Source organism: Chiloscyllium plagiosum, unplaced genomic scaffold (genome assembly GCF_037043375.1).
Source record: "Chiloscyllium plagiosum isolate Xiang-an unplaced genomic scaffold, Cpla_swu_hap1 HiC_scaffold_36, whole genome shotgun sequence".
NCBI lineage: Eukaryota > Metazoa > Chordata > Chondrichthyes > Orectolobiformes > Hemiscylliidae > Chiloscyllium > Chiloscyllium plagiosum.
The window spans coordinates 17,998,578-18,016,745 of record NW_028270174.1 but is presented as its reverse complement, the minus strand read 5'-3'; the positions used below and the strand labels follow the sequence as shown (position 1 = coordinate 18,016,745).

The window sequence follows — 18,168 nt, the reverse complement described above, 5'->3', positions numbered from 1 at the left end:
CACTGGGATGCAAGTGGTGAAGGGCACTCAAAATGTTCTGGACAGTGCACCAGTTTTGCATAGATGACATGATGGTGACTTTTCTGTGAAAATTCATTGGCATAAGCCTGAAACAAAATCTGGAATTTATCAAAAAGGGCTAGTCTAATGCTGGATAAAGAGTGGAGCTGGAAAAAAACACACAGCAGGTCAAACGGCACCAAAGGAGAAGGGGAGACAATGTTTCAGGTCGGAATCTTTCATCAGGATGGGGGAGAGGAAAGGGGGGCTGAAAAATAATTAGAGGGAGGAGGGTGGGGCTGGGAGAAAGGTAAGCAGGATGGTGATTGGTGGATGCAGGTAGGAGGTGGCTGTGATTGGTCAGTGGGAAGGGTGAAGCTGAGAGGTGGGAAGGAAGATGGACAGGTTAGGTCAGGTCAAGGGGGTGTGGTGAAGAGGGAGGGCTGGGCCTGGGATGAGGTGAAGGGTGGTGGAGATTTGGAAGCTTGTGAATTCTATGTTAAGGTCATATGATTGTAAGCTCCCAAGACAGAAGGTGAGGTATTCTGCCTCCACTTTGGGTGTGGCCTTGTGTTAATGGTGGAGGAGGCCCAGGATGGACATGTTGTCGGGGGAGTTGAAATAGCTGACAACCAGAAGGTGGGATTGATTGGAGTGTACGGGCCATAATGTTCCCTGAACCAGTTCCTGAGTTTGCGCTCCAGTGTAGTGCACATTGGGAGCAATGGATATGGTAAATCAGGTTAGAGGAAATGCAGGTGATTCTCTGCCAGACTTGGAATGATCCTTTGGCGCCTTGGACGGAGGTGAGGTGGGGGGTGTGGGGGTAGGTTTTGCACCTCCTGCAGTTGCAGGGGAAGCTGCCGGGGTGGAGGAGGGGTTGGTGGGGAGTGGGGATCTAACAATGGAGTTGCTGAGGGAATGGTCCCTGCGAATTGCAGGTAAGGGTGTGGAGGGAAATATCATTTTGGTGGTAGGATCAGACTGCAGGTGGTGGAAATGGTGGAGGATGATGCTTTGGACTTGGGGGGAGATTAGTGAGGTGGAATGTGAGTACCAGTGGGACTCTATCCTTGTTGTAATTATGGGGGGTTTGGTTGGAGGGCAGAGGGCAGGAAATGGAGGAGATGCAGTTGAGGGCATTGTTGATCACAAGAGAGGCAAATTTGCAGTCCTCAAAGTAGAAGGACATTTGGGATGGCCTGGAGTGGAATCGCTCATCCTGGGAACAGATATGGCAGAGGTTTAGGACAAGGAGAGGGGCTGATGCTGCTTGTCCTGCTGTGCTTTCTCCAGCTCCATTCTTTATCCACTCTGACATCTCTAACATCTGCAGTTCCCACTATCTCCTCGTCTAATGCTGATCATATAATCATTGTTGATTGTCGTTTAAAAAATCTGTCTATTTCACTAATATTCGTTATGAAAGGAAACTTGTAATCATTCCTTGGCCTGGTCTACATATGACTCCTGGCACATAGCAATATGGTTGACTCTTAAATACTCTCTGGGAAACTAGGGTTGGACAATAAATGCTGATCTAGCCAGTGATGCTCTCAGCCTATGAATGAATTTCGAACGTAGAATGAATTAGATCTCTCAATGATCATGAATTTGTGACTGGACCTGGGCCAATGAGACCTCGCAATGCTGGGCAATGTCCACTGTAAGACAAATGATGCACGCACAGTTCCTCCGACATTCTGCACATGGCGAGTAGCGTGTTAATGCAAATCACGGCTTTGATCGCGGTTCTGGAAGTTGCTGCCTTGTATAGAGAGGGGAGGTCCATGAAGAAGAAAAGATTGAGGTGGAAAGCTGGGGCTGGGTAGAAACGTACATAAGAACATAAGAAATAGGAGGAGGGGTAGGCCATCTGGCCTATCGAGCCTGTTCCACCATTCAATAAGATCCTGACTGATCTTTTCATGGCCTCAGCTCCACTTACCTGCCCACTCACCATAACCCTTAATTCCTTCATTGTTCAAAAATCTATCTTTGTCTTCAAAACATTCAATGAGGTAGCCTCAACTGCTTCACTGTGCAGGGAATTTGACAGACTTACCACCTTTTGGATGAAGAATTCCTCCTCAACTCAATCCTAAATCTGTTCCCCCTTATTTTGAGGCTATGCCCCCAAGTCCTACTCAAACCTGCCAGTAGAAATCACCCTCCTACATATGGTGGCATTGTTGATTAAACCCATAATGCAATGTTATTGGAACTGTAGGCTAAGCAATCTGTTGTTAGATGTGATTCTGTAACAAGGCAGCACTAGCTGAACAAGCCTGAGTGTTCTCATAACTACACTGTAACCAATTTAAAATAATTATTTAACCTCCTAATATGGCTCATTTACAATTGTTTGAGGTGATATATGTTCATATGTGAGGACCCATTCTTGGCAAATAAAAGGAATGTATTACCAATTTATATATCTTTTAAAAAAAATAATCTTTGAGTTTGGGAAGCCTACAGCTAACAATGGTTTCTCCACAGCAAAGCTTCAGTTAACTAAATTAACCAGGCGAGAGTGAGCACTGCAGATACTGGAGAGGAGAGTCGAGAGAGTGGTTCTGGAAAAGCACAGCAGGTCAGGCAGCATCCGAGGTGCAGGAAAATCGACGTTTCAGGCAAAAGCCCTTCATCAGGAATTGAGTTAACTGAGTTAATTGAGTTAACCTGCCAACCAATCAGCACTCTTTTGCACTGTAAACTGTTATTATCGTTAGAAATTTGGCATTCATGTAATTGTCTCAGTGTGTGCAAAGTTAAAAAGCTTTGTAACATTTCTCTCTTTGCAGCAATATTCAGAGTTGTTACAAGGTATTGGTATTGAAACATTTTATACAATAAAGATAAGATGCAATCAAAATTAAGTCCTTTCTTTCTGTTATAATCATTAGTATTAGGGGTGAAGTTGTTTCGGGTTTCACTGTGACACCTCATCAGTATTCCTTGCAGAACCATATCTACCTCATCATGTAGAGCCAATCAAAGACATCAAGGTGTGGAGTTTTCACTTGGCCGCAACTGGTAGCACAACTCTGCACCAAACCAAGTCCTGCAGGCGTGATGTTATGTGAAAGTTTCTGTGAGGATTCACTGTCATAAACCTGCATGTACGATTTCTCATGATTCAAGCAACTGTGACTGGATGCGGGCCAATAGGGTCTCATGTGCTGAGTCAGGTTGTACATAAGGGAAAGGAAAAAGAATATTTCCTTCAGAGGTTTATAAAATAAGATGCTTACAATCGACTGCTAGTCACTGCTGCCTTCAATTAAGTAATTACTGCAGCAGGGTGGACTCACTAGTGTGGCTCCAAGAGGCTGGTGGACATAAGGTTGTGATGTACTAAGGGAAGATCAATTTACTGAACTTAAACTAAACCAAGGGAAGTTTAAGTAATTTGAAGATATTGCTACAGCAATGGGAAAACAGGCCTATTGCAGAACAGCACAAGAGGCTGAGTAACTTATTCCTATGTTCCCAGGTTCAATTGACTGCTTGTCACTGCAGCCCAGATGTTTGATGTGACCACTAGGAGAAAGTGAGGATGCAGGTGCTGGAGATCAGAGTCGAGAGTGTGGTGCTGGAAAAGCACAGCAGGCTTCATTCCTGATGAATGGCTTGTGCCTGAAATGTCGATTCTCCTGCTCCTCGGATGCTGCACACGCACCAGCACCACATGCTCGACTCTTACCACTGGGACCCTTCTTCACCCAAGGATCTGCGTACAATGTGCAAGAATCACTAAAATCAGTAAAAATGTGTCATCCTTATCCAATAACGTGAGACATTTTTAGGCATGAGGACTATGTCTGGTGAACGGACTTTTACAAGCCAATGGAAAAGAACATGATGATTCCATGAGGTGGTGGTATGGTTATACCTCACTTGCACTTAGAGGCCTAAAATCTTCAGTGTCATTTATTTGGATTACACCTAGATTGAGAAGATATCCTGAAGGGAATCACAAGGTAACTTCAGGTCCAGCTGAGATAACAAAGTGCTAGTCTGAAAACCATCTTCCTCTTGGATTGAGTAAAGTTAAGTTGCTCAAGTTGTCTAATCAACACATTTATTATTTATTCCAATGTATACCTTGCTTTACATAGTTGAGAATATGTGGTTCCATTCATTTCACTCATGAGAAAATGCAACCAGGTATGGAAACGGGTCTGAGACTTCGTGTTAACCATTAGATTCTTAAATGGAGAAAGAAAATGATGAGTGAGCGAACTTCCGGCAAATATATTCTCCTGTCAGCAACCCCATTATACCTGTGATTTATAAATCTTCCTGTGAATCAGTATTGTGCTGAGTCTGTACACGCTGCAGCCCCACCCAAGTCTGAACCTCACCCAATTCATCATAAGTCTTGATTTTTCAATCAGCACATCCCAATTATCCACCCTTGGTGTTTTGTACCGTCAAGAGGCACATCTGCTCCTTGTTAACGTGTTAACCTTAATTATAACTTCCTACTATGAGGTCTGCAGCTGTGGTCCCAGGAGCCCAGTACTTGAAGATAATTGTAGGCACATTCTTGGCTAAGAAGCCTTAATGATCAACCAGTCAAAAGTTACTCCCCCAATATTAATTATTCTGTAGAACTCAATAGGGGTGCACCAATTCAGAAACACAAAAAAAACACGACAGCAGAGAGATGTTGGAAGTATTACAAGGAACCACAGAGAAATGAAAGAACTTACATTTATATAGCATCTTTCTTAACCTCAGGATGTCTCAAGTGCTTCACAGCCTTTGAAGTGGTTGCTGTTGTAACAAAAGGAAACTTATCAGCCAATTTATGGACCATAAGGCCCCAACAGCAATAAGATAAATGTATTGAAGTGTCAACTTAGATCATGTGTCAATTCTCCAGAGTGGAATTTGAGTCCATGACCCTTAGGCTCAGAGATAAGAGGTTACTCATGCTGGGTCAAGGTTGGGTCCTCATGAACCAAGTGCTTATGAAAAGATGAGAAATGTGCTGGAGAAAGGGGACTCAAGGAAGAACAAGCAAGTATAGAGAAGTTAAAGCCAAAAGCTGCAAAGACAAGGATCAAGATTGATAGAAAGATAAATTTTAAAAATGTGAAATAGGGACAAGAAGTCAAGGAAACAAAGGACTAAAGCAGACAGTGCCTGTGTGTGTATTTGAAGTAGGTTTCTTTATCAATATAGGGAGCAATGTTGATTTGTGTGATGTTGATCCACTGCATCAGTTCAAAAAGGAGTTGGATAAGTTGCTTATGTGGCTAATGGCACTGTCCACAAAAGCTCAATGGGAAGTTGGTTATGTATATTCTGCTCACTACAATCTCTAGAGCTTGTTCTGTTTGTTTTAAAGAGATGGAAATTATTACCTAGACATTTTCTTCCCTCGAATTGCTCTAGGCTAGGATGTTTCTCATCCGCCTTTGTTTTGCCTCTCCCAGGAGATTACAGTATATTAGCATGGATGGAATGAAACTGAAGGGTGTTGGTACACTTAGATGTGTTGTGACAGTCTGGGATAAGCCCAATGGAACACCCAAACTCATCCTGTACATCTCTTTGGTGTGTTTAATTCATCATATCAACGTGATGCAAATAATTGCCTAAAGCTATATTATTCACAAGAGTTCTTTGCAATGAAGATTTGTAATACATTATTATTGGAAACCAGAATATGAAAGTGGAAGAAAAATAGACTTTACTTTTCAGTTCTGTGAAAGTAACTTTGTTAGAAAGAAAGGATCAGAAAGTAATTTGGAACAGTGACCCAAAAACATAATTTCCAAGAAAGCCTATGACTGAAGCTAAATGGTTAGCAAACTAACAATGGAGTTAATTGATTAAGTGTTATGAAACTTATGAACTATCAAGCCAGATTTCACACTGGGATCTAGCTTTTCCAGTATTACCATCAGCTGTGATCATACACCTAGCTAATATCGATCCCTCAGTCAACATTGTTTGAACAGAATACTTGGTCTGTGGAAGTTTGCTGTGTATAAATTGGCTGCAATTACGATGGTACATTTAAAATGAAAGAACTTGCATTTCTATAGCATCTTTCATGACCTCAGGATGTCTTAAAGATTACTTTTCAACTGGTTTAACTGGTTATAACATGCTTGTGAAATCAGAGAGGTGTTAGAAAAATTCCAGCTCTTTTATTCATTGCAATCCAATTACATTAAGAGTCCAAGTTAGTATTTTCCCCTTGGTTTCATTTTACCTCCTACCTCAACTCTTCATTAGAATATCAGCAGAGTCACCGGACTCAAACCGTTGACTCTGCTTACTTCTCACAGATGCTGCCAGGCCCGCCAAATGTCTCCAGCAATTTCTGTTTTTGTTTGAGAATATTGTGAGGTTTGTAGTTGCTAATCTGAGATGATATTCCAGAGCAGCTTGAAGGGTTGGCTGAAGTGCCACATTTTGTCCTTCAAAGAGATAATAAGTTGGGGTAGCACAGTGCCTCAGTGGTTAGCACTGCTGCCACACAGTGCCAGGGACCCAGGTTCGATTCCAGCCTCAGATGACTGTGTGGAGTTTGCACATTCTCCCCGTGTCTGCATGGGTTTCCTCTGGGTGCTCTGGTTTCCTCCCATTATCCAAAAATATGCAGTTTAGGTGAATTAAACATGCTAAATTGCCCATACTGTTTAGGTGCATTAGTTAAGGGTTAATATAGGGGAATAAGTCTGGGTGGGTCACTCTTTAGAGGGTCAGTGTGGCCTTGCTGGGCTGAAGGGCCTGTTTCCACATGACAGGGATTCTATGTTTCAAGTTCCATTTGCCTATTCAGGTTAGGATTGCTGGATGTCCTGGTGTTCTCAATAATTAAAGATTAATCTTCTGCCTTTTGCTACAAGCAGAATAAGCAAAACTAAAATCAACTGGGGCATTGAAAAACATGAGCCCTTTTTCATTTTTCTCTCATTGCTTGTGTACAGAAATATTAGCGAAGGGGGAAAATGCTGTTTTAGTGCTTTGGGTAATTGACAGAGAGATAAAATCACCAAAGAATACACTCAACTAAAGTTGAAAACAGTGATTCAGGTAAACCAAAATGGCACAGGGAAATCATGTGACTCCTGTTGTCTCAGCAATTTCCTGCTGAAAATTACCGGGTAAATTTGGAAAGATCCGCAGGGAAGATCAGCCCCTACTCTTCCTGTGAAAAGTGACCCTGTGGAACAATAAATATTAATGCTTTGCACTGTTTTCCTGGGGGTTTACAAGTAGTGGATGAATACACAACTCAGTCAAAGAATGTAGAAAATAATTATTTCACAAACACAGCTGGGGAATGTCAATGTGCAAACATTTTTTATTGCAATTTACGAGTCTAAACAAGGCAGAAATAGGTTTTCAGCATCTCCGTCAACAAAAGGTTCTTTTGGAGATAAGAAATTCAGAGCAGATTTTGGCAGAATCATGAGAACCAAGAAGTTGCTGAAATTCATCTAGCTTTTGCACAATCTGGAACAACAATCCAATATATTTATACACTGATCAAATGGCATTCCAACTGAGAGCTTTCAATGCAAATTCCTGGCAGGAATAATGGCTTATCTACTATATATAAATAGAAGGCACAATGAGTGGGGCGACCACCTGCTTCTCACAGAAGAAAGTCATTTGCAGCTTGATTCTGGCATTATCTAAATAATTTAGTCTTGCTATTTAGGCAATCAAGATTCCTAGAATTTCACTCTATAAAAGGTCCTACCACTATTAGCTAAATGTTTCTTGCTTGCTGTTTTCAGTGTGCATTCAGCTGCGTTGCATATCTTAACCTGGAAATTGGAGCACTAGGCATTGCTGTTAGTTTTCTGCCAAGTGCGTGATGCAGCAGGATCTGCAATTGTAGATTACCTCACTCTGTGATCCCCACCCATCAAATAAATCCCAAGCAGCGTTCATTGCTATAAATTAGATGAGTGCCAAGGCACTGAAACTCTACACACGTGCAATGCACTGGAAACAGAATGGCTGCCTCGGATTTCCATGATTTGAGTGGATCAAGAATTGGGAGGAGTAGGGAGATTGTTTTATAATTATCTACTATAACTTCCTTGGAAGATCAGCAGAACTGGTCGTGGGGCTAGGAAAGAGCTCTCGGTAACTTGAACCTGGTCAGACATTTCGGGCCTCGGTTCATTATCAATTTTGCAATGTAAAATGTGCAGCAATGCAGTGGTTATATGCTGCTGCAGTGGGGTGTAACTGAACCCAGGGTCAAGACTGCTGCATAAGCAGCCCACCTAAAGGAAGGTGAAAGCTACAGGTACTTTCACTGCCACCTGTAAAGTTCGAGGCATGGAGGTTCCAGTCAACTTTCACAACAATGAAGAACAAGAAGCAACAGGGGATTAAAGAGATGTGTAAGGATAGCATTTGAGGAGAATTATCCCTTCAAGTTTGAGTAGGAATTTATCTACTTACTTGAGTAGGGATTACTCCTCCCTACTCCTTGCCCCCCCTCCCCAACCCAAAAAAACATCATTTGGATCTCTTCTCTGACATTGTCAGATCCTGAATGCCTTGAAAGGCAGTGTATTTTGGACACATCTAAAAGCTTTCAAATTGTCCCTTTATTTTGTTCTTTCATTGAAAATGAGCATAGCTGTCTAGGACCGCATTTATTACTCATTCCCAAATTCTCTTGAGAAGGTGTTGGTAAGTTATATATAATGTTAGCTAGTTTTGAGAAGATCTGTAGCTTAGGTTGTTATATATGGTGTAGCTACCTTTCCAATGCCTTTAAGGAGTGTGTTCCAGGATTTTGTCCCAGCAACAATGAGGGAATGACAATATAGTTCTGAGTCAAGATGGTGGGGAGACTTTGCACCTGGTGGACATGGTAGTGCTCCCATGTATCTGCTGCCCTTCAAGGGTGAGGTGCTAAGAGGTTTGTAAGGTGTAGCTGAAGGAGCCCTGATGAGTTGCTGCATTGTATCTTGTAGATGGTATAAAATGCTGCCAATGTGTGTCAGTGCTGAAGGAAGGGAAAGTTAGTGGATGAAGTGCCATTCAACTGGGTTGCTTTGCCATGGATTGCCTCAAGAGCTGGACTCTATACTTGCACTAATTGGCCTTTAGCATCTTCTTCAGCATGAGCTGATGGAGATCCCAACAACCTCCATAAGTTTCAGTCTTGGCTCAATCATAGCACTTAGGCAACACTGCAGAGAGCCAAGCACATAATCTATTCTGAATTCAGTGCATTAACATTGGAGGTGTTGTATGTCAGATGGCTAATGAAACCCAAACTCTATCTGTGTTTGCAGATGGACGTAAAAGGTCACATGAGACTGTTTAAAAAAGAGCAGGCGAACTACCCCAGTTCCCAGCCAATATTTATTATTCAAGTAACATCACTCTCTGCTATTATGGTAGTTTGCTGTGTTACAAATGGCAGAAAGTGCTTCACTGCCTTGAAGATGTCCTGCAATTGTGAAAAGTATTTATTTCACTACAAGGTTGGTCTTCAGTCCAATGCAATGCCCACATTGGTTCCGACAGCTATGTTAAAGTTCTCTGACATTTCCACCTCACTGGGTGTGAATGCCAGGGGTCACAGCTGACATTTAACTGGCTTATTCTTCAACTTGTGCAATCACTTTTAAAATGTTCACCACTTCGATTATTGAGCAGCCACAAAACATTTGATTGTCACCACACCCCAGTTCCTGAAATGGAGTCTCTGAACCATCCTTCAGTGCTTAAATTTTCTAGATATTTTCTATTTGTGACAAGGTCCACACTCAGCCTGTACTGCAGGTTTTTCCACAAAGCAATTTATTTAAACTATCATACTTTGCATTTCACTGTTGGCACACCCTGAAACAAGAGAAGCAGAATAACTGGGTCGCATTTCTAGCACTGCAGATTTCTGAAACATTTCCCAAGTACAATGGGTTTGATTTTCTTGTAAACATTCACTGAAAGTATGTCTTGGGAAAACTAAATGATCTAATGGCTATTCATTCATTGGATTCCGGAAGCTTTATGTAAAAACTAGACAATTACAACACCATTGGCAGCAGATTTGTTCAATTGAAGGGATAATGCAGTCTTTCAAAGAATGAGAAAGTTGAAGAAAAACTTGTGATACGACTCAATGTTTGCAGGTTCTATTTCATATGCTTTAGATTCAATCAGCTGGTCATCATCTCTCTCCCTCTCTCCGGCTCTCCAGAAATGCTTTTCAACTCAGAGAAACAGCCAAATGCATGAGGTATCCCATGGTCACAGTTTATACTTGAAAAATATCCCATGTCTTCGGAACTGAAGGCATTGTAGACCCGTGATGATGTGGGATGATGATTCTGCCACTAAAGACAACTTCTTTCAGTAAGTATGGGGAGACAGCTTCTGAACATTCACTTTGCGGTTTCTATAGCAACTGTGGAATCTGTTGGGCCTTTACATAATAAATCCTGGGCACAAAGTCATAGAATGACCCAGAATAAAAAAGTGTTTATTCAACCAGCCAAAGCAAGGAAGGTAAATGGACGATGTCCATGAAACCCAATCTTCTGCTAGATATTCATATCCCTTGAAATTCTTTATAACGCGACTTTCTAATTCCCTTTCAAAAGGTAACAGAAATGTCGATTAACATACATTCATGGCAAATAACACCACAATCTAACCTTGCTTTATAAAAACAAATGGGAAAAAAAATGATATCAAGGTTGCTTTTCCAAAAGGAGGATCATACAAGTTTGTATTTAAACCCAAAGGGCAATCCTAGTCAACTAGCTACCTGACAAAAGAGCAGCGCTCTGAAAGCTTGTATTTCCAAATGAACCTATTGGACTACAATCTGGTGTTGTGTTTTCTTTAAACCCTGCTTCTCTCTTAACTATTCCCTTCATAACTTTATGTTTCTATAAGATCCCCCATCATTCTTCTAAATTCCAATGCGTATAGTCCCAGTCGACTCAATCTCTCCTCATAAGCCAAACCTCTCAATTCCAATATCAACCTAGTGAACCTCTTCTGCATCCCCTCCAGTGCAAGTACCTCCTTTCTCAAGTGAGGAGATCAAAACTGTACACAATACTCTGGGGGTGACCTCACAGCAACCTATACAGCGACAAGATAACCTCCCTGTCTGCATTCTGCTCCTATGTGCTACTGTCTATGAGCAAAGGTCAGCCTCAACATCCAGCTTCTCCAAAAGTCTCGCTCTCTAAATATCTCCATATCTTCAGCAATTCTTGTAACCTCTCAATCCCGTTTGTAGGGACAGAACTGCTTGTTCTACGTCTGGGCCCGCTATATCACAACTCAAAGGCGGAAAGGCCTTCATGGTCTTGCCACCTTCATGGTGGTGCCACCGCTTGTGCTTAAAACCATCTCAAGCTCACCTAGTTTTATCTCTTGAGGAGGCCACTCAGTGGATCAGTGAACAAGAGATTATTAACAAAAGTGACAGCTCAAGGAGTTGGAGATGACCTTGTGCCTTGGTTTGGTTGTTGGGTATCAGAGACAGGGGGTGGAGATAAAGAATCATAGAATCCATACAGTGTGGAAACAGGCCCTTTGACCCAACAATCCACACTGACCCTCCAAAGAGTAACCCACACAGGCACATTCCCCTATTCTATATTAACCCTTTACTAATGCACTAAACCTACATATTCCTGAACATTATGGGCAATTTAGCATGGCCAATTCACCCAACCTGCGCATCTTTGGACTGTGAGAGGAAACCAGGGCACCTGGAGGAAACCCACGCAGACACAGGTAGATAAAGGGTTCATTATCTAATTGGCAAGTATGAAGTGATATACCTAGTAAACTGAGTAGTGCTCTCAGGAATTCATCATGCTTATTAATGGCTTAGATGAAGCAATAGAAATAAGATAGCACTGTATGTTGTGCAGAGCAGGAAGTAACAGAGCCAAAGACAAAGTAAGTGAGTGGGAAAACTATAGTGATCGGAGTTCAATGTGGGGAAGTGGGAGATTGTCCAGCTTGATTCTGAGAATGGCATTTGGCATTATTTCTTCATGATGGAAGCTTGGGAAGTAAAAGGATTCCATACCAATGTACGGAACATAACTCATCACTAAGATGCACATATAAAGGGGAAGGATAAATGAATCTAATTTCAGTCTATGGATATACTAGATGCGAAGTATCCAGCAGATTCATTAATATTGTCGGAGCAAGTCAGCAGGTGGTAAGGTTTTCAGACTCTGCAAAGTATTCAGTAAATACGTCCAGCCCTTTAAAATCATTTTTGTTTTTTTCCAAATTATTTTCCTTCCATTTCTGTGCATGACATTTCCAGTTGTTTGTCTGTGATCATCACTGTTCTAGAAAGGTACTGCAAAAGCTTTTCTTAAGATGAGGGCCTGGACAGCTCACTGGGCCAATTCTGAACAGTCAAGACTAAATCACATTGCTGGGGGTCTGAAGTCGCCCATAGGCCAGGCAAGGCAAGGTTGGCTGATTTCACTCGAAGGTCTACTAGGTGAACAAGATGGATATTTACAAATATTTACAAGAATCTGGTTCACTAATGTGCACAGGTTTCCTCCCACAGTCCAAAGATGTGCAACTGAGGTGGTTTGCCTATACTAAATTGTCCATGGTGTCCAGTGACACACAGGCTGGGTGGATTAGCCATGGAAAAGTTACAGGGTGGAAGGTTGTTTGGAGGGTAGGTGTGGGCCTGTTTCCACACTGTAGGGATTCTAAGACTCTGAACCACCCTCTTGACAATTAAATATGGGTAGTAAATGCTGGCCTGCCCAGTGACATTCACATTAATAAAAAAGCAAAGTTTTCATTCTAGGTCTATTAAGTTTTGCCCTGTTGCCTCGTAGGATTTGAAGCCTGGTCTTCAGAATATTTATCCAGACCTAAGCTGTATCATTATTCCAGTGTAGTTTTCTTTCAGCAACTCAAAATGAAACACTGGTATTCTGGCCACTTTGGAACCTCCTGACGTCTTGAAAGGCGCTACATAAATGCAAGTCTGTCTTTTCACTTCAGGTCACTCATCGTTCAGCCACTGGGAGGAGAATCAAGGGCCTGGTGGAATGAAATGTATAATTTCTAATGGATGAGGTCCAATCTCTGATGAACCTGACTTCGCTCTCAAATTTGCTACCTGTGGTGCCGAGTTGTGCTCTAAGCTAGCTCCCCCTCACCCCATTCAATGTTGTATTGAAGCTTTGCAACAAACAAAAACAGTTTTGCCTGGTAACCGGGACGATCTGGGAATAGCTGAGGGAACCGTAGTCCTCTGCTATTGGCTTCTGTCGTGCTCTAGCAACGTGAAATGAAGGCAGTCGGTTTTTGTTTAATTGGGATGCAAAATTTGAGCCAATTAACTTGTTCCGTGTCTGGACACTCGACAACATAGATTCCCAACTCTCCTTGTTTTTATTGGGAAGGGTGGTTAACTGCGGAATTAGACGGCAGAGCCAGGTAGCTGTAATTTAATATGTGCCTGTGAGATTCCTCCGGCAGTTTCTGGGTGGCTTCCCATGTCTCTCAATAAACACACACACACACGATATGAAGTATTTCGCCAGGTTGTGATAATTGTTAGTGTGGAGACTTGTCGCCAGACAGAGGCAGTCGGTGCTTTTGCTTTTAGGGCGGTGTCATCTGCTCAGTAAATACTCATCAGGGTGCAACCTTCCCCTCTCTGTTCCCGTTCACAGGCAGCCCCGATGGAGCAGCACGGAGCAGGCACTATGGACCTGAAAGAGGATCAGATTCAACTGCTGGAGGAGACCTTCACCCGAATGAGGCAGCCAGACTCCTCGACCGTGATGCTGATTTCGGCGGAGATTGGCCTATCGGAGAAGGAGACAGCGGTAAGTGAACAGTCACCTCAAAATCCCATGGAGGGGGGAGAGCTGGAAGCTCCCAATTAATCCAAGTCGAATACAGTTGGCTATCTGTCCACCAACTTTTCTAGTAAACTTCTTCTAGCCTTGAATTTTCATATTCAGTATTTAATTGGTCGATTAGATTATTGGTTGACCAGTTTTAATTATTGGTCTTTAGAATCAACTTTTTATTTTAAAAAATCAACTATTTTCTTTCCCCCAGTGAGCTTTGAGTCTGGGATCGCGCACATTTAAAGGATATTAGTGAACCATATTGGGGATGGGGGAGCTTTTAAGATAATCAGAAGTGGTCACAGAGCTTCCCCTAGGGAATCTTTATATTCCAGATGTTTATATAATCTGCCCTCGTGGGTATCGAACCCATGTCCCCAGAACAAATCTAATGCTGATCGTGCTTTTTGTCTAACTTTGCATTCCTCGCTCTGTTCTATCGCTCTATGATCTTTATATGATATGCCTGTGCAAAACAGAACTTTTCACTGTGTACCTAGGTACATGTGACAATAATAAATCAAATCAAAACAAAGCATTAGCTTGGGCTTCTCGATAGCCATTCCAGGGACTTTACCCATTTCATCACAACCTCTCCATTCCTTTTGGATTGTCAGATTTTTTTTTACAGGAAGTTAAGCTTTAGCTCTGAATCGGTGGATACCAGGAACAATAAAATATCATGTTAAGTTTATTAACATTGTTCTTTCTAATATTAGAAAAATATTGGAGGTGAGGGAGGACTGACCAGGTCAGAGGTGGATTGTTTTGGGATGAAATCTCAAGGAATGTGTCTTACCCACGTGTGGCTCAATGGAGTGGTCCCATTCTGCAAGACTCTAGCAAGACCAGCATTTGTCGCCTGTTTATAATAATTTTTTTGCAAAAACATACTTGATTCACTTTTAAACAAAAGCATGCACAGTTACTGAAGATTTTTGTATAGTCGTTACACATGACTATTCAGCAAACATTGAGATTTGGTATTTCCTGCAGTTGAGGGAGAAAAAAAACAAGGCATTTCTAATTATCCATTGAACTGAGTGACTTGCTAGGATTCAGGAGACAGTTACGAATCAATCACATTGATGTGGTTTTGGAGTCATTTGCAGGTCAGGTAAGGATGGCAGATATGCTTTCTTAAAGTATGTTAGTAAAACAGATTATTTTTTAACAGCAATCAATAAGAAGTGTTATTGCTGAGGCAATTTTAAATCTGAGTTGTGAATCAATTGCTATAGTGGGATTTGAACCCATAGGCCTTTACCACTCAGAACATCAGATGATGAATTCAGTGGCATTGTTCTATGCCACCCTTTTTTTTTGTTCTAGCTGGTGTTCTTAAAACCATTGCTTACTTTAAGGTAAACTATTGCCCAAAGTCTACAAAACCTGAACGGCATTTATGATTTGTAGCATCAAAGGAGGCTGTAATTATCCATCCATTGAATTTTAATACATCACTTTTTTAGTGGACAGGAAACCATAGATTGCAGGCCTGATGTTTCCCAAAGTAGGTGTTCCAGGTAACTGAATCACCCCATAGGTGGCATCAGAGGCATTATTGTGCATACACCTAAGAGGAAAAAATATCTGCAAATATCCATGAGAATAAAGTTCAGAAACCTCCATGAAAGTTGGGAGAATCCAGTTGTTTAGAAAATCTTAATGGCACCAGTATTAGATGCTCAGAACAGAGAAGGAAACTCTTATTTTAGATAAATTGGCAGTGACTTAGGCTATTAAATAGACACCAGAAGTGATGCAGGGAACTGGTTTAGCCAAAGTGCCTCTGTGGTTTACCATGACAGCCAGACTACCATAGTATATTATTTAACGGTAAAGTATATGTTATGCCCAGCTATTATTGATTCCTGTTTAAACCAATCAATGCCTTATTCATTCATATGTTTTAATTCCCGTTTTAAACCAGTAAATACCAAATATATACCCTATATGGGAGTACTGTTCAGTCTTCACAAGGAACTGTCTGAACTGGATTACAATATATCGTTCAATTTAAATTTTTAACATGCAAACAAATTAAGTCAATGGGCATTGATTGGATTAATGACTTTAAAATGTATTTGAGAGATTTCACTATCAGATTTGTAATACCTGTAGATGATGGTCTCTGACAATATTGCATGGTTGAATCCAAGTGTGAACTAACTGATGACTCACAGTTAAACCTGAATCTAACAGTAACATGAGCTGACAATTGATCATAAATCATTTAATCCTCCTCCTGCAACACTTCTCCACTGTTATCTAACTCTAAGGGATCGTACTCACCTGGTTTCATTTTTTTCTATTTAATTTTAACTACAAAATGAATCACAAAGGCTTATTTTCTGCTTCAGCACGGTTCTATCTGGTGTCTCTACAAAGGTCTATACTTAGCTCCCCTCCAGTTTCACATCTACTGCACTTGTACAACATGATCCAAAAACATAACATCCACTAGACAGGTGACAGCCAACTCTGCCTCACCGCCACTACCTTCTCTCCACTATCGATAAGTAGTTCTACTGCTTGTCTGACACCCAGTCCTACTGAGGGAGAAATTTCCCAAACTAAATATTAGCATGACTGAAGCCTTACTTCTAATGATTATTTAAAGGTAATTATTTGATGCTAAACCAGATTGTTCTAAAACTTAATGTTATATTTGAATTATTTGAGATTTTGATCATCTATCTGCACCATCACACCATGTTCGCCAATTCTGCTGCCAGCTGAGATCATTTGATGCTGAAATCTTGATTCATACCTTTTTTTGGCTACTTCTGGACATATCTCTTTGCCGTGTTCCTGCCTAACTACCTCCCTAGCCTATGTAAATAAGGACAGCTAAACCACAGCTACCCATTTCATAACTCTCACCATTCTCCGTTCACCTATTGGACCTGCTGCTGACCTAACTAAATAATGCTTCCCTTTTTGCAATTTTCTGCCTTGTTTTCAAACCTCTGAAATTTAAAATGCCCTTTCTCCAATACCCTAATGACCTACAGTCCTCAGATCTACTTTCCTCTAATTCTTGGCACTTGAGTATCTTTTGATTTTTAAATGCTCCACTGTTTGATAGTTGAGTTTCAGCTACACTGCACTAAAAGCCCCTCCCACATTGTTTGCCTTGCTACTGCTTTGTTATTTCAGGGCATGCCTTAAAACTCCCCTCCAATAAGTCATCTGCCCTAAGATAATCTTCAATGGTTCAGTGTTAAATTTTGTTAGCTAATGCACCTTGAATTGTTTTACTGTGTTAATGGTGCTTATGTTGTTAGAGAGTAACAATCTGTTTTGTTTGTGCCTCTTCAGCAATGGTTTAAGGAGCGCTATGCAAAGTGGAGACAGGCAGAAGGATTACCTCCAGAGTGTGGATCTGTCAAAGACTAAAGACTGGTAAACACTGCCATCACCATGGAGTCAATTCCACTACGCTGCAGGCTACTTTCACTTCACTGGCTATATCCAGCAGAAATGCCTCCTTGGTTAGGTTCTGAGCTTAATACCTCCTGTCAGTGACTTTGGTTTACTTTTGTGAATTCAAAGTATGTTTGATTTAATTTTTGCATAATTTGAGTCTCATTATTGTGTGTGTGCTCCCTTACATTATATGCTAATTTCAATTTATTAATGTGATTATTAGAGAAGTAAATTTGTTTATTGGGTTTAAGTGCAATTATTAAATCATTTATCTGTGAGACATTAAATAATATATAAATTGAAGACAAACATGCACTCCTTTTGTGCCCTTTAAATAAAAAGCTTATGTTTTCATTTGCCAAGTCTACTTTGGTGACAAATAATCTGTTTCTGAACAAAGACCTACCTCTGGAGGAGTGGTGGAATTGGTAAGGAATGGATCCATGAGGTTTAACATTTGAACAGTTCTAAATGAATGAATTGTCAAAGCGTGTGTGAAATGAGTGCTTCATCTATATATTTCTGGCTGAAAAGGCAGGGGATGCATGCTCTATTAATGACATTTGAGTTGTTAATTTATAAGTCTCTTCTGTGTACTACTGAAACTTGGCTGGCATATCCAGCAGGCTGTGAAGTGTGTGTTTAAGGGGACATTGGGCCTGGTGAATGAGTTTGTTCTGTCTCAATAGTTGGATTCAGTAGTAGGACCAGAACTATTTGGGAGCTTGTCCCATCTTTGCCAGTGTTCGGTAAATGTGGCACAAATTAATCCTGTAGAACGTAGATGTTCTATCTTTGTGTGTGACAGCATGAAGAATTCTCAACTCTGCCTCTTCAAATGCATTCCATTAAACTTTTC

General features: G+C 41.1%; 1 protein-coding gene across 3 annotated transcripts; it reads left to right on the top strand.

The window, feature by feature from the left end:
- Window positions 1–5,466: 5,466 nt before the first annotated feature.
- Window positions 5,467–17,667, top strand: hopx (HOP homeobox). Of its 3 annotated transcripts, XM_087980007.1 has the most exons (4): window positions 5,467–5,568; window positions 9,317–9,319; window positions 13,695–13,850; window positions 17,202–17,667. In XM_087980007.1, exons 1-4 carry the CDS (start codon window positions 5,467–5,469, stop codon window positions 17,277–17,279), a joined length of 339 nt encoding a protein of 112 aa, XP_087836133.1. In that variant the 3' UTR covers window positions 17,280–17,667. The 3 variants fall into 3 exon arrangements, with proteins under 3 accessions (XP_087836133.1, XP_087836135.1, XP_043530218.1); XM_087980009.1 differs by lacking the exons at window positions 5,467–5,568; window positions 9,317–9,319 and adding an exon at window positions 13,117–13,227; XM_043674283.2 differs by lacking the exons at window positions 5,467–5,568; window positions 9,317–9,319 and adding an exon at window positions 13,286–13,455.
- Window positions 17,668–18,168: the final 501 nt, after the last annotated feature.